At 39.2% G+C, this 16,939-nt stretch overlaps 1 protein-coding gene across 4 annotated transcripts in view; it reads right to left on the minus strand.

The window, feature by feature from the left end:
• Window positions 1–16,939, minus strand: part of NF1 (neurofibromin 1) — a 246,717-nt gene that overhangs the window by 198,885 nt on the left and 30,893 nt on the right. For all 4 annotated transcript variants that reach the window (XR_009246900.1, XM_058675552.1, XM_004593895.4 and 1 more), the window contains exons 2-3: window positions 3,213–3,356; window positions 632–715 (exon numbers count right to left, since the gene is read on the minus strand). Coding sequence is in view for 3 of the 4 variants with exons in the window: in XM_058675552.1 (XP_058531535.1) it covers window positions 632–715; window positions 3,213–3,356 (228 nt within the window). In the remaining variant the exon portion in view is untranslated. The remainder of the gene's footprint in view (window positions 1–631; window positions 716–3,212; window positions 3,357–16,939) is intronic.

A 16,939-nucleotide genomic window follows, 5' to 3' on the forward strand; every position in this document is an offset into this window, starting at 1 on the left:
TCTGTCTCTCTTGCTCTCTCTGTGTCTTTCCCTTTCTCTCCCCATCTCTCTTCAACTCTGACTTTCAAGTAAAATAAATAAATCTTTAAAAAAGAAGGAAACTTGCTTGTTACTCAATTACTTTTTCATATACCTATTATGCTTGTATGTATCCATTTTTACATAAGACAAGTGTTTTTCAAGTAACAGGTATCCTTAATATGACAGGTTCAACATATAACAAAGACTTGAAAAACAGAATATTAATATTCTCATACATAGGGGAAATAAGATTACTTCTGGTATTCTGAATCATAGTCTTCCTTTTTTTCTTTTAGCATTCTTTCACAGGTATACAATACCACAGCCCCAACAATGCCTAAGAAATTTTATTAAATCAAATGACAGATTCCTCAAAAAATAGACAAGTACATGGTTCAAACTTAATCCTTTACAGTAAATTTAGTGCCTACTTTATTTACAAAAGAAAGAATAATTTTTAATTAAATATTTTATCTGCACCACCATGTGAGCTGTATTAACAAAATTCATATGCATATATCCTGACCGAAATTCCACAGGATGCCACTTCTATACTTTGGAACATCAGATTGTTGTCAAAACATCCCTATTTGAAAAGTGATTTACTTACCCCAGCAAGACATTTTTCCAGTGTATCCAATATAATCAGCTGAGAGAGATATAAATTTTTTTCAGCAACTTCTCCAAATATTCTCTGAAAGATAAGCAGAACATGAAATCCAGCTGTCATTCTTCACAGCAAATCGAGACATATTTGAAAAGGATGGGGAATAAAGAAAAATAGTAACTGTATTTCATCCCCTAGATTATCCTACATTTAAATCTATCAGTGTTTATTTTATCCTGACAATGACACATAATCAATACTCAGGCAAAGAGAAATGCTGGCATTTAATATTAGGCTGCCCATCTTGAACTGAGCATTTAACCCCACTTTTATACCACAAAATAATCAACATCTTAATTCTTTCTTTTTTAAAGATTTATTTATTTTATTACAAAGTCAGATATACAGAGGAGGAGAGACAGAGAGGAAGAGCTTCCATCCAATGATTCACTCCCCAAGTGAGCCACAACGGCTTGTGCTGCGCCAACCCAAAGCCAGGAACCTGGAACCTCTTCCAGGTCTCCCCAGCGGGTGCAGGGTCCCAAAGCTTTGGGCCGTCCTCAACTGCTTTCCAGGCCACAAGCAGGGAGCTAGATAGGAAGCAGGGCTGCCGGGATTAGAACTAGCGCCCATATGGGATCCTGGCGCATTCAAGGTAAGGACTTTAGCCGCCAAGCCATGCAGCCGGGCCCATCAACATCTTAATTCTTATAGTACCACATGCAACAGCACCCAGCACACTAAATTTTAAGCACTTGTTAAGCTCAAATGTGCACTGCTTGGTAACAACAACAACAACAGAAAGTTTCCACAATATAATGACCACCAGTACCACAATAATACTCTTTTGGTTCTGAAAAATATTTCAGCCTAACTGGAAAAATGTCACAGTTTCACATGTGCAAAATGCTATTATTGTGCTCCACGCTCCAGGCAGCCGAAAACTAGAGAAAATACCAAACATATTACAGTAAATCACAATATCTATAAAAAGAATTGGTTTTTTATCAGTATTTTTCCAATCTCTTCATAAGGCAAATGACTGCACACATCTTCAGTTTATGAGCTGTATAAACTTGGAACTTTCTCTAAGCAACTTTTTTGTTAGAAAACACACCAAGAAGATGTGATTCTTTAAAAAAAAAAAATGGGACTGTGGACCAGCTTGGAGGCATAGCAAGCTAATCCTCCACTACAGTGTTGGCTTCCCATAAGTGTACCAATTGGTGTCCAATTTGCTACACTTCCAATACAGCTCCCTATCTGTGGCCTGAGAAAGTAGTGGAGAACAGCCCAAGGCCTTGGACCCCTGTACCCACATGTGAGACCTGGAAGAAACTTCTGGATCCCACCTTCAGACTGGCCCAGCTCTGACTATCGACACCATCTGGTTAAGTGAACCAGCAGATGGAAAATCTCCCTGTGTGTCTGTCTCTGTCTCTCTGTCTCTCTCTCTCAAACAAAACACATAAATCTTCAGAAAAAAAATTCTCCTTCTCTGCCTTTCAAATTAATAATTAAAAAATAGGATTGATCTTCACAATCTACAACCAGATATTATATCACAGTTCTATAGAAATAATACAACACATTCCAGAAAACAGCAGAGAATTCAGTTAATTTTTAAATCCAGATGAATTGTTTTGAACTCATCACCTGAAAGAGACAATAGCCGTACATATCCAAAGGCACAGAGGAAGAAAAGCTGAAGGCATTATACTTGGCCTAGGAGTTAACAAAGCTGCATTCCTTATCTGAGTACCTGAGTTTGATGCCTGGCTCCAGCCTCCTGCTGAGGACCCTGAGAGGCAGCTGCAACTGCTCAGTCAATGCTTTCCTGCCACCCATATGGGAGACTTGGGTTGATCTCCTGACTGCCTTCAGCCCCAAACCAACCTGAGCCCAGTCACTACAGGCACATGGGGGATGGATCACACGATGGGAACACACACACATATCTTCCTTTTCAAATACATAAAACGTTAAAATAAAATGTAAGGGAAAGCAATTATTACCTTTTAGTATTAAAATTACTTGAAATTGCTAATTGAGAAATTGTTTCAACAAGTTCTCAGTTACAGAATCTATCATTGGTTATAGGAAGAAGGAACAGATTAATACTTTAAATATTATTTAAATAAATGATTTAAATGGATAAAAATTAAAAATAACAGCAATCCTGTATTTTAGGTCTATTAAGATCTTTGGGGGGGGGGACTTTAAGATCTTATTTTATTTATCATCTAGCATCTAGTTATGAGTAAGACAGTTTGATATATAAATTTAAAGAGAATCTAAAGAGAAGCATATAACAGATTACTACAGTTAATAATATAGGATACAAAAGCTTTATCAAACCCTAATTTCAAAAAATATTGGAAAAGAAAGTGGGGTTACCAATAAGAGATATTTTTAAAAGAAAAAAAATCAAAAACTAAAATGAAACTTAAAAAGTTATCCAGGCTCATCCACAAAAAAAAAGCAAACAAAATCTTTTTCTATCCTTCAAAACATACTGCCCAAAACTTTTAAATACGAAACAAAATACCAAATCCCCCCCCAAAATAGTAACCCAAATACTCACCATATTATTAACATTCTTTAAGATAGTAGTGAGGCCACTTATAACCAAAGAAAACTTGTACTTGGAAATATTGATTAGACATTCCTTGTTGCGCTCAGTACTGACTTTGGTATGTGTGTTCTGCTGTCCTGTTTTAATTGGAAGCTGAGAAGAAGAAATTTTTAAAAATATTAATATTTACCTTTGAAAATAGCAAAAACTAAATTTTTCTCATTGAAAATCATAGCATAGGAAAGTTTCATCAACCACAGTTATCTGTATTTGTACCTCATGGTCCAATTTCCAATAGAATTTATACAAAATATTAAATTTTCAGAAATGCTCAATTTGAGGGGACAGGAATTGCAGCATGCAGGGAAAGTCACCACTTGTACTCTGAGATCCTACATGGCTACCAGCCCAAGTTCCAGCTTGAATCCAGTTCTGACTCAGCTTGGGAAAAGCAGTGCAAATAGCACACGTGTCTGGGCCCGTATCACAACGTGGGAGACCCAGGTGAAGCTCCTGCCTGCTGGTTTTTCTCCTAACTCAGCCCTGGGTATTATAGCCACTTGAGAGTGAACCAGCAGATGGAAGATTTATCTCTCTGTCTTGCTCTAACTTTGACTTTCATACCCTGAGACATTAAACTCAAATGTTCAAAGAACAACAGATCACAAAACAACTGCCAACTGCTCGACAGTAAGAACTGTAAACCTAGAACACAATAACTGACTCAGGATAATCACCCTCAGCCAAAAAATTAAGTGTGCACTAGAACAACTGAAAACATCCACTAAGAGGACCACATTCACAGCTGTCTGATGATGAGCTAAGTGTACTGCCCAGAAGTTCATCTCTATTCTGTTTAAGAGTTAGCATTGTGTATTCCAAGCATCATCAATTTAATTAGATTCTGCTAATGATCACAGAGAATGCTGGTGAGGGCTCTCTGAAAGTAAGAAGCCTAATTACAGCTTATTTTTTAAAAAAAGAACTTCTATTTTTATTGATAGCTGCTATTTGATATAACGTTATCATCATGTCTTTTTGTAAATTTTTTCACTACACATTTTTGGAGGTATAGGGATTCATCCCTGCTCTTCCTTTCTTCCCTCCTTAAGCTTTTTCATTATTAAAATTTTGAAAAAAGAAACCAAGTAGCACATCCACATTTGCTAAGCCAATTAATTACAGGTAATTAATTGAAAAATAAAGAAATGCTAAATAAAACTAAGAATATCAATTTTAGGACAAAGAGAAAGAATCAGAAAACAAGCTTAGCATGACATAATGTTTATTATAAAGATCATACAGCAGGGAGAGCCCAATTACTGGAACCATCACTGTTGCTTGTAATAGTCTGGATTAGCAGGAAGTTGGAGTGCTGAGTGGGAGCCAGGAACTGAACCCAGGCACTACAATACAGAACCCATGTATCATAAGGAACATCTTAACCACAATGCCAAATACTCACCCCTACAGTCTTAAACTTACATTGGAAGTAGCTACATGGACTTTTAATGTATTTGACTTTGTATGAAAAAAACGGATTCTTATTTGTGGCCACTGAAAATTCCCAGGAACAATGTACCAACTGCGTAGTAATAAACAACCCTCCTCCCAACCTTGTAATCTTGAAATATTACTTCCCAGTAGAAAGGAATCGAGAATCCTTCAGGGAATTACTGATTCCATGTAGTAAGCTAGGCATATCTATTGCATCCAATAGCAACATGAATTAGAAAGGACCAATTCAAAAAGACTCAGAAATGAATTTTAAACATTAAAGAGGGTCCCACTGGCAAAAACTGCAATAATTTGAACACTGATAAGGAAAGAAATTTCAAAACACCATCTTCTGAACAATTGTGGTTTAACAGATTAAGTACAAAAAAACCATGTGTTTAAAAGCCCCTGAAAGAATGAGGACTACAGCTAAGATTCCAAAAGGGGTAAATTGTGGTGAGGTAAGGCTGTCTGCAGCTGCTTTTTCCCTGGGGCATTTGAAGAATTTGGGAAGAAAAAGACATGGAGAAATAAGGCTGTTTTGAGGCAAAGTCTCTCTGTGAAGCAAAAAGAAACCATCAGAGACTCTGATGGTCACTGATGGCTGGGAACAATACTGAAGAATGAAAGGGTTTCAAAGACTTATATAAATGGTGGACACAAGTAAAAGGGTAAGTCAAAAATTTCTGAAACGTTGAGAAGAGTTTGATTGTCTTACAGCTTCAAGAAGAAAAGACTGGTGTGTCAAAAAAAAAAAAAGACTGGTGTGTAGAATCTTCTAGTGTAGGTACTTTGGTAAACATACACAACCCCTAGTTATAAGCCTTAGTGGAGAGGGAAGCTGCATCTTCCAACAGGGCTAAGCCACAGCAACTGGAACTTTTAAGTGCTACTAGAAGTATGAATCAGTAATAACCCTGGAAATCTGCATTATCTACTATGATCGAATATACACATTGAATGCATGAGGAATGTACTCTTAAAATAAGTATGCATGGTTAAAAACTGAAAACAACCCAAATGTCTATCATCAGCAGAAATGTAATTAGTATATTTATACAAAGCAAAACGATATCACAGTAGGAATAAACAACTTACAGCTATAAGCGTAAATTCACACATATAATACAGAAGACCAGAGGTCAGAACTAAAGATACACTGCATAATTACGTGACACAATTTCAAACCCATGTTCCCTTTATCCAGTGATTTAACAGGGAGGGACAGAAGAGATCCTGGGAAGGTAGTGCTGGATGGAATCACCAGGGCGAAGGCAACACCTGGGCTTTCAATGCTGTTTTATTTCTCATTGATGTGTTGATTATGTGAACATTTCCTGGGTTATCCCTTAACAATCTGTGCACTCTTCTCTGTGTAGAAGTTAAGCATGCAGTTGTCTGCAAGTTCATAATCATGTTAACAAACATGTGAGTAATTTAGTGAGTTCAGAAAAACTATAGTAGACACTGAGGTGCTGTCTTGTTCCCCATTCAAGGAACAGTTGCTGGAAGCAGTCAGTCCCTTCAGAAAATGCCTCAGCTGCAAACCGCCCTGCCTAAGGTCACATCCCAGGTAGTCCATCTCCAACTACCGGTCATTACGGTAACACAGAAGCCCAAGCAACTAGGAAGGGTCAGTCCAGCTTCCCAGCAGCATTGATCAGAGCTGCTGCGGAGCCTCCACTGCCCAGGATTCCTTTCTCCCATATGTTGATGCAAAGGAAACAGCTTAATGAACACTAGGTTTCCAGAGCAGCTGGTAGCAGATGTTAATATGCTGTTTTAATGCTGGCAATGAAGTAGCAACAGCAAACACAAAACAATGGAACTGGAAGGATATTGCTAGACTCTTGGATGTCTAGAAAAAAAATAAAGACAACAAAAAAAGGCTGATTGACTATAAACTGAAAGTTAAGTCTGAAAGCCAGAGTGCCTTCAAAGAAATAAAGAGGCTCTTCTCTCCTGCTGCAGAAAGACAGAGAAACCTAATGACCAGACTAGTACTCAATGACTAGTACTCATTCACTTCCATGTGTCCATCTCATTCCCACGATACAGATATTCTAACTATCCACCTATTTATGCTGAACTTAAAAGAAGTTTGAACTCTTCAAATAAGGCAGGTTCACGGTGCCAAGACCAAGCCCTGGCTAGCAAACACTTCAACATAGGGAATAGATATATCTGAGCCAGGACTCCCAAATCTCTTGCATATCCAGATTCCCCTGGGCACCTGAGGCTACAGAAGTGGCCACCAATGCCTGCCACAAGCTGGCACTTCTCAAACTCGCTTCAAGAAGATTCAGAAGACTCTTCCTCACCAGGCAGTTACCCTCACACAGAACAGCCAGGAGCAGTGGTTAAGATGTTGGGATGCCTGCATTCCATTTGAATGCGGCCCCGGATTCAAGCAGTTCCACTTCCAATTACAGGTTCTTGCTAATGCAACATGCACACTCTAGGTGGCAGTAGTGATGGCTCAAGTACTTGCATCCCTGCCACCCACACAGGAGATCTAGACTGAGTTCTAGGCTCCCAGTTGCGTTCTCTCTCTCCAAATTAACACAGCAATGAAGCAGCCTCTGCTGAATGTGAGAAGCCAACCACAAAAAAGGCCCTATGCCAGCTTATAGCAAGTTGTCTCTAAGAACCAAGGCCTACATCCTCCAACTGAAGGAATAAAATCCTGACAGCAAACTAATGAGCTTGGAAAAAGGACCACAGGCCTCAAATGAGACTGTAGCCCCAGCCTGACTTCACCTTGGTGAGAACCAAAACAGAGAAGCCAGTTAATAAATGCCCAGACTCCTGACTCACGGAAACAAGGAGATGATAAATTGTGCTGCTTAAAGCCACTGTGTCCATAGTAATTACTTAGTAAAAGAAAACAAATGTAGGGCATGACAGGGTAGTCTAATGTCTAAAATCCTCGTCTTGCATGCACCAGGATCCCATATGGATGGATGCCGGTTTGTATCCCTGCTGTCCACAACCCTTCCAGCTCCCTGCTTGTGGCTTGGGAAAGCAGTGGAAGATGGCACAAAGCCTTGGGACCCTGCACCCGCGTGGGAGACCTGGAAGAAGCTCCTGGCTACTGGCTTCAGATCAGCTCAGTTTCTGCCACTGCAGCCACTTGAGAAGTGAGCCAGTCTCTTGTCTCTGTAAATCTGACTTTCCAATAAAAATAAACAAATCTTTTTAAAAATGTGGCTACCAAACATGTATCTTTAATGAAAATTTATCTCCCAAGCTTCTGAAAATATTCTTCAAATATCTGATGAATTTCTCCAAAGTATTTTTTAAGCACTTCAAACTTTATATTCCCAAAGTGCACTTCATAATCTTCCTATCATGTCTGCTATCTTCAGGAAATTCATGGAGGGGCCAGCATGTGGTTTAAACTGCCACCTGCAATGCCAGCACCCCATAAGGATGCTGGTTCAAGACCTGGCTGCTCCAATTCCAATCCAAATCCCTGCTAATGTGCCTGGGAAAGCAGTGGTCAATGTCCCAAGCGCTTGAAACCCCTGCACCTATGCAGGAAACCCAGATGAACTTCCTGGCTCCTGGCTTTTGCAATGTAGGGCCAAAATACTGCAGCAATTTGGTGAGAATCAGCAGACAGACGATTTCTCTACCTCTTCTATACTCAGTGTAACTCTGCCTTTCACATAGATAAAATCAATCTATTTTAAAAAGGAAAAGTTCATGAAAATGGAATTAAGATTAGCTTATTTTGCTATATTTCTTGAAATCCACATTCTTTTTCAAAATACACATTTCCATGAACTTTTTGAAGGTCCTCTCAGATGCATATATTTCAAAATGCTTTGCACCAAAATTAATTTGGACTATCCTAAAATTTGCCAAGTTCAGTAACAATTATGCTTCAATACTATAAACTGCTAAATATAAAAATGAAAATAGTCACAAGACAGCTGAATAGTACCCTACAACCATTTTAAGGTGTACAGAAGCCAGTTGTGTATAAACTAAAATTGAAATGTCAATGAAGCAGTCACAGGGTGTGGTTAGAACTTGCATTTTTTAACATATTGGTCACTCAATACCATGTCAATTAACTCCACAGTGTTGTAAATTGTTGTTGATGTTATGTTGTGGCTCTTAATTGATCGGGATGATATTCTGCCAGCTCTGCTTTCAGACCAGAGATGGTCTCCCCAAGAAACTGTTGAATTTATCTGGACAATAAAATGCTGGACTTTATGCATGGTACATGCTTGCAATGAAGGAATCATGACTGGATTTGAACAGTAACACTGCAACAAGGCGGAGGCATCCACCATTGAAGGAGGGCATAGGGAGGGGTTGGGGGAATCCCAGAACCTATGAAACTGTGTCATAAAATAAAATGAAAAAAATTTTTTAAGAAGGAGGAAAAAAATTAATTCATACAGTTTCCCATAGCTCAGGGGTGAAAATCACTTTGGACATTTACTTACTCCCTTTTTTTCACTCCTTTTTAGTCAGTCAAATTCACAAAAATAAGGGTAACTGGATCGGCACAGCACCGACCATTGCGCTCACCTGGGGAGTGAATCGTCCGACGGAAGATCTTCCTCTCTATCTCTCCTCCTTTCTGTATATCTGACTTTGTAATAAAACTAAATAAATCTTTTTAAAAAAAAAAAAAGAAAACAAAAGGAAAATATAAGTGATGAAAGCAAAGGAAAGTACGGGTCAGCCCACAGAAAGCCTTGCAGGCCATTTTAAGAACTCTGAACTAATTCTGAGTTTAATAATTGTATTTTCCATAATGAACACACAGTATCTCTCATCTCATAAACTTTCCTTCACAAGACTTTGCCATGTCTCCATCAAAAAGTGCAAGCAATTTTTCCATCTCCTTGCATGAAGTAGGGTTTTCTTCCAGTTAACTGGTAATTTGTTTTCTCATGTGACTACTCTGACCAACAACATAGGGAAGAAGGCATACTGTCCCATTTCCAGGCACACCTTTATTGGTCTGGCAGTTTTATATCCCTCCTCCCGGAAGCCAGCTGCCATGTAAGAAAGTTCTTACTCTGAAACTACCACACTGTGAGAAGTACAGGGACATACAGATTCTGAATAATGAGATGCCACTGCACAGACAGAGAGACCAAGAAGCACTGAGGTGCCAGACATGGGGTTCAACAAGTCTTGCTGGAGAGTAAGCAACGTAGCACAGCAAGGTAAACAGCCACTTGGGATGCCAACATCTCAAATAGGAGTGCAGCTCGAGTCCTGACATCTCTGCTTCCAATCCAACTTCCAGGTAACACATCCTGGGGGGCAGCAGCAATGGCTTAAGTAGCTTACTCCCTGCCACTCATGAGGGAGGCCTGGATGGGGTTCCTGACTCCTGGCTTCCGACTGGATCAACTCTGGTTGTTGTGTTATTTGGTGATGAGCAAGGGGATGGGAAATCTCTCTCTGTTATTCTGCTTTTCAAGTAGTTAAAAATGAACACAAACATACTGAAAAAGATTCTCCAGCTGCAGTCAACACCATATGGAACAGAGAAGAATCACCCAACTGAAATTGTCATGATCCACAAAAATTATGAGCAACACAAAGTGATGTTTTTAACAGAATACCCTTATTGCTTTTTGTGGGAAAATAATACAGTCAAGAGAGGATGGTAGATGACATTAATTTGAGAAGTAGTGAGATATTATAATAGATATGGAAGGACAACTAAATCTGAAGTTCATTTAGAATAAATCTGGGGCCAGTGCAATACCCTAGTGGCTAAATCCTCGCCTTGCATGTGCTGGGATCCATATGGGTGCCGGTTCATGTTCCAGCTGCTCCACTTCCCATCCAGCTCCCTGCTTGTGGGCTGGGGAAGCACCTGGCACCTGGCCTTGGATTGGCTCAGCTCTGGCTGTTGCAACTACTTAGGGAGTGAACTAGCAAATTGAAGATCTTTCTATCTCTCCTTCTCTCAGTAAATCTGGCTTTCAAACAAAAATAAATCATTCTTTAAAAAGAGAGAGAGAGAGAGATAGAAAGAGAATGTTAGTAAATAAAAATGATGCCAGATCATCTTGCTAACCATCTAAAGAGTAACTCATATCAAATTTTAAAATATACAGGTTGAGGGGAAGGTGGCACACACATCTGTTTAAGCTACTACTTTCAATGCCAGCATCTGATGTGAGTTTGGGTTTGAGTCCCAGCTGCTCTAGTTCTGATTCAGCTTCCTGTTAATGTGTCTGGAAAAGCAGATGGCCCAAGTATTTGGGTTCCTATCACCTAGACAGAATTCCAGGTTCCTGGCTTCAGCTTGGCCCAATTGCAGCCTTTGAGACATTTGAGACATTTTGTGAAGTGAACCAGCAGACAGAAATCTTTCCTCTTGGTCATTTTGAGAGAAATAACTTTTTTTTTGAGAGCCACTGAGTGATTAGGACATATATTTAAGAATAATTTCATAATACTGAAATAAAGAAGATCTTCCTAAGCAAAACAAAAACATTTAACACCAACAAAGAAAAAATACTGATAACATAAATAAGGAAAAAGAATGTTGGGCAGCACTGTAAGCCAGCACCTTGTGCACAGCCTGGCTGCTCCAGTTAGAACCCATCCTTTTGCTGATGTGCCTGGGAAGACAGTGAATGATGGCCTAAATCCCTAGGACCCCACCACCTATGCGAGAAACTCGGATGGAGTTCCTGACATCTGGCTCCAGCCTGACACTGAGCTGACTATCACAGTCATCTGGGAGTAAACCAGTAAATAAGAAATCTCTCTCTAGGCATCTCTCTCCCTCGTTGTATTCTGTCTTTCAAATAAATCTTAAAAATCAAAACAAACAAAACAATGCAACAAAGAACAGGAAACAGCAAAATGTACAACAATTATCTCCTCAAAGATCTATAAAACCAATCATCTTCACCTCCTTGCATTCTTTCTCTTAAGCTTTATTTGCCCAGTATGTTCCTTTTTCTATACCTTCCCAGGCAACCTGGAGAGAAAAGTGGTTGGCTCACGGTTTTACAGCACGAAGATAGACAACTACATTAACAAGAAAAATTGAATTAAACTGTTTTTGTAACTTCCTAATTTTCCTCCAAAAAAGTACTACTGGAATATGGGATCGGGATGGGGGAGAGGGGACTGGCAAACCAAGTAAAACAAATTCAGCTCATAGTATTTGAAAGCAAGACTGTGATTTTGTTCTTAAGTTTCTGTTCAAATAGTACGCACTTTCACAACTGGGTAAAGTGGATTAAACTTTCTAAAAATACTTCTTGTCACATTATAAGAAATATTTGTATATAACAGAAGAAATGTGAAGGGTCTAAATTACATGAAGAAAATCACTTTTTAATTATTTTTTCAAACTATTAGCTTTTTAAAATATAGAAATTCAAGAACTAAGATTTCACAAAAGCTGGCATAACATTAAGCAAAGCTTTCTGTGAACAATGGAGAATTTGTCACTAGATCCACTAGAAAATTCTTCAAAAGGTCAAAAGCTAAGATTTTTGCCTCTGTGTACATTCTAGCCACTTTCTAAAAGGTTCCTTAAAACATGATGGGGGTGGCGACAGAATAAAAATTATCTTAACATAAGTTTTAATTTCATTGAAATGAAAGAAAAGAAAAAGAAAAACAAAGGGAAAAGCACTTAAAACATTAGTTCCAGATACCAGGAAACATAAACCCAGATTTGTCATATGCTGATTCCAAAACATCTTGGAACCAAAATAAAATCCACCCATTTTCCCACCAACTCTTAAGTGGCACATCATCTGAGGGTGGTCACTTAAATTGTTTCTATATGGCTGCTGTGAATAATGCAGCTGCAATCACGGGTTATAGATATCTTTAAAAGATGGTGATCTTAGCTCCTCTGAGATAAACTTAGCAGCCAGCAAGCCCAGCAATATTTTTGAAATAGCAAAATTTCAATGCCACAGAAAATATATTCAGTAATAAATGACTCTGGATATATTGTTTTATTGTAGAACTGACATAAAAATTTGTATGAATTAACTGCTGGGGTCGTCTATTTGATCGTCTAACATAACAACATCCTTTTTTTTTTACATCTTTTTTTTTTATTAATTATTTTGCATTATGTGACAGTTTCATAGGCTCTGGGAATACCCCCACCCCTCCCCTCCCCTCCCCCCTGGTGGATTCCTCCACCTTGATGCAGTATTACAGTTCAAATTCAATCAAGATTCTTTCCTTGCAAACATATACCAAGCATAGAGTCCAGCTACTTATTGTCCAGATGGGTTGAACAGTTTCTTGGGGAGACCATTTCTGGTTCGAAGTTAGAGCTGGTAGAATATCATCACAGTCAATTAAGAGTCCCAATATAACATCAACAGCAATTTGCAATATTATGGAATTGACATGGTTTTGAGTAACCAGTATGTTAAAAAAAAAAAAAAAAAAAAGCAAGTCCTAACCACAACCTATGATTAGCTCATTGACATTTCAATTCTAGTTTATATACAGGACCGGCTGCTATATACCTTAAAATGGCTATAAGGTACCATTCAGCTGTCTCGTGTCTATTTCATTTTAGTATTTAGCCATTTGTTGTGTTGAAGTATAATTCTGCTGATCTTGGCAGATTTTAGGATAATCTAGACTGGCTTGTAACTCTAACAAGATATTTGTCAACATTTAAGGTGCAGAACATTTTTTTTGGGGGGGTGGGGTGTGCAGGAAAATCTTCAACACCATGGTGAGGAGTAACTAATCTTTGTGGCCCACCCAGGGAGGCATGAGCCAATCCATGCCAGCTCTTTCCTGTCAGATTTCAAGCTCTACTTTCTGTTGTTTGTCTATTTATTTTAGTTTTTTTTAGTTTGTATGATTGTTTGTTTGCTGTGAGGGGTTTCCAAAGCGATCCCGATGGTCATTGCGAGGGAGGGTGGGGGTCCAGAGGTGGAGCCAGGCTCGGATCAGATAAAGCTCTCCTCCCTGGTCCCGAAGGACATTTATTGTTCTGTTTCTGCGGACCGCTCAGGGCTTCTGGTTGTCTTTCTGATGACGTTGGTTTCTGCACGGTAGTGTTTGGACTTCTTCCATCCCCTGCGGAAGCTCCGGTTGGGGGTGGGTGACCTCAGAGTACTCGGCCTCCGAGGGCATCCAATTCCCTGTGGCCTCCTTGGCAGTTGGGATATAGTCCTTGTTGCTCGTATTAATAGTTTGTGGTGAAGGTCTGGAAGTCTTCATGGTTGGGATCCAAGCTTCCTCCTTACCACCTGCTCCACTATGGAGTGCCCCCCTGCTTCACGCACCTGACCTCCTGTTAAGAGGTTGTCAGGATCGCACCCGATTCCCCCCTCATGCACTGGTATAGTAGTTTTATTGTTGTTTAGTGCCGCTTTGAGTCTGTTGTCTATGAATTACCAAATTTGATCTTGATAGGCTATATTGTACTTTTTTCTCACTCTTTTTATGGTCCTGAAAGATTTCCCTGCACTCCCTCCCCATTACAGGTTAACATAGCGTATTGAGGGTATAGTAGGTTTTACAGTCTTTCGATGTAGATCTTAAGCATCCAACTGGAATCCATCATGCTAACAGAAATGAACCAATCCCAAAAGGTTAAATACCACATGTTTGCCTTAATCTGAGATGAAAAGATGACAACTTGGAAGATAGTACCTGTATATTGTAATATTAGTGCAATCTCTAACAACCTGTATCCAATGCAATAAGATAATGCGATATAATCTATAAACCAACAATTAATGTCAGAATACTTAAAACAACATCCTTTTAAACAATAAAATTAGTAGATAATCCTGAGTACAAGTATCAGGCAATAAGGACATTATACACCTCACTTAATCCCACAATTATTAATTATCCCAGCTAATATCTCATTCTTTGGTACTCTTCTCAGACTCCCACACAACTTTCCTTATTAATATTTTCAGAGATGTCACCCCTGAACACTATAACAGGTGTCCCATACAACATGACCATGTAGTGTGGGCAATCTTGACCTTTCCTATTGGTTCTTACAGCAACTATAATTAAACAGTCATACTTAAAAAAAACTTTATATTAATACAAAGTTTAAAAGACAATATGAGGGCCCAGCGGCGTGGCCTAGCAGCTAAAGTCCTCGCCTTGTACGCCCCGGGATCCCATATGGGCGCCGGTTCTAATCCCGGCAGCTCCACTTCCCATCCAGCTCCCTGCTTGTGGCCTGGGAAAACAGTTGAGGACGGCCCAATGCATTGGGACCCTGCACCCGCGTGGGAGACCTGGAAGAGGTTCCAGGTTCCCGGCTTCAGATTGGCGCACATCGGCCCGTTGCGGCTCACTTGGGGAGTGAATCATCGGATGGAAGATCTTCCTCTCTGTCTCTCCTCCTCTGTGTATATCTGGCTGTAATAAAATGAATAAACCTTTAAAAAAAAAAAGACAATATGAATACATGCTGAAAACAGTTAAGATAGAAAAAATATGTTCTAGTCTTCTATAGCACAGAATGATTATTACAATAATTTAAAATATTTCACAAAGAGCTATCTAACAAAGGAGTTTGAAAGTTCCCAACACAAGGAAATGATAAATATTTCAGGGGACAGAAATGTTCATTTTAAAATGATTTGATTATTAAACATGATATACATGTATCAGGTTATCACACTGCACCCATAAAATATGTACAATTATTATGTGTCAAGTAAAAATAACTTTTTTAAATGCTTGTTGAGTAAAAGAATGAAGGAATGTGTTACACCGCCTCTACTATCTCCCTTAACAACTACAGCTTTATTACTTAGGGCAGTGTGCCTCAAACTGTGGTCCAAGAACAACAGTCCAGTCCCTGCTAGCCTACTAACTGATCTACAGGCAGTTTCATGATTTCAGAGGAAAAGACCAATCAACCATTTCCTTTATATTTTATAAACTTGACCTGTAAAATAATATTTCCATTTTGATTCTATTACTTCCTTAATAAGTGAAAATATCCATACCATAAGCCACCACCTCATCCCTTCATCTAGTCTCTGGATCCTGAAACCAGATTGGTATCTATCTTCCTAGGTGGCTAACTAATCAACATTGCATAGCTTAAGAAAAACATCTACAACCCAAAGGGTTTTCAACAACAAAGTTAGCTCTTCACCAACTTACCCCACATAAAACTCATGTACACGAGCTTTCAATTATCTCACATTTATTCTTTCCATCTTTACTGAGGCAGGCATATTTGACAAAATTATATACATTTTAAGGTATGCATGTGTTTTAGCGCTGTAGATTATATGACTTCCAATTCAAGCATCCTATATCATATTACTGATTCTTCAAGTCCAGCAGCTCTGATTCCAATTCAGTTTCCTGCTAATGTACCTACAAAAGCAGTGTTAGATGGCCTGTCTGTTCCCCTGCCATATACATGGGAGATGTAGATGAAGTTCAGGGCTCCTGGCTTCAGCCTAGCCACTGAGGCTACCTGAGGAGTGAACCGGTGAATAGAAGATATCCAACTCTGCTTTTCAAATAAATGAATATTTTTTAAAATATTAAGCATGACAGCATATTGGGAATCCCCAAGATTTTCTGCAGCTTCAGTAGCTCATGAGAAAAAAACTAAGCATGAGTATAGTCACACTCACTGCTACGATTTTTATAACAAAAGGACTTGAGGGAAAAAGGAAAGATGAAAATGCAGCAAAGCCAAGGGAAAAAAAAAAAAAAAAAAGCAAGCTCCAAGTGCTCTTTTCCGTGCAGCTGCACACGGCAGGCCAAGTCCCTCCAGCAGCAAGCATGCTGGTGAAGCATTGTCTATGGGGTACTTGGTGCTCAAAGTTTTTATTGACGACATCCTATGTTAGGACTACCAAAATTTCATATACCCCCCAAAAAAACCAGGGGTCACGTAAGTCAAAACGTTCATACAGTTGCAATCATAGCCATTCTCACGGAATATGCAAGAAACTCCTAAAAATCCAAGTTTTTGCATTGGAACAACCTTGAAAGCACAGCTTATAAGGGTAACAGTTTCAAGTTTGCTACATGTAAAGACTGGACCTGTGTGACTGGGCTGGGCTAGACTAGGCTGCAGCAGCCATCAGATTACATGAGAGATATGGTTGGGGGCAAAAACTGACCAGGTAGCTGCATCTATGTGCCTGATCCTGCACAGGCTGGTGCATACAAGAGACAACTCTGAGGTCACCCCAGGTGAGGTTTCTTGGGGTAATTCTCCAACTAGATGGCTGGACTCAAACCCTGGC

This window comes from Ochotona princeps, chromosome 17 (genome assembly GCF_030435755.1).
Source record: "Ochotona princeps isolate mOchPri1 chromosome 17, mOchPri1.hap1, whole genome shotgun sequence".
Classification (NCBI taxonomy): Eukaryota; Metazoa; Chordata; class Mammalia; order Lagomorpha; family Ochotonidae; genus Ochotona; species Ochotona princeps.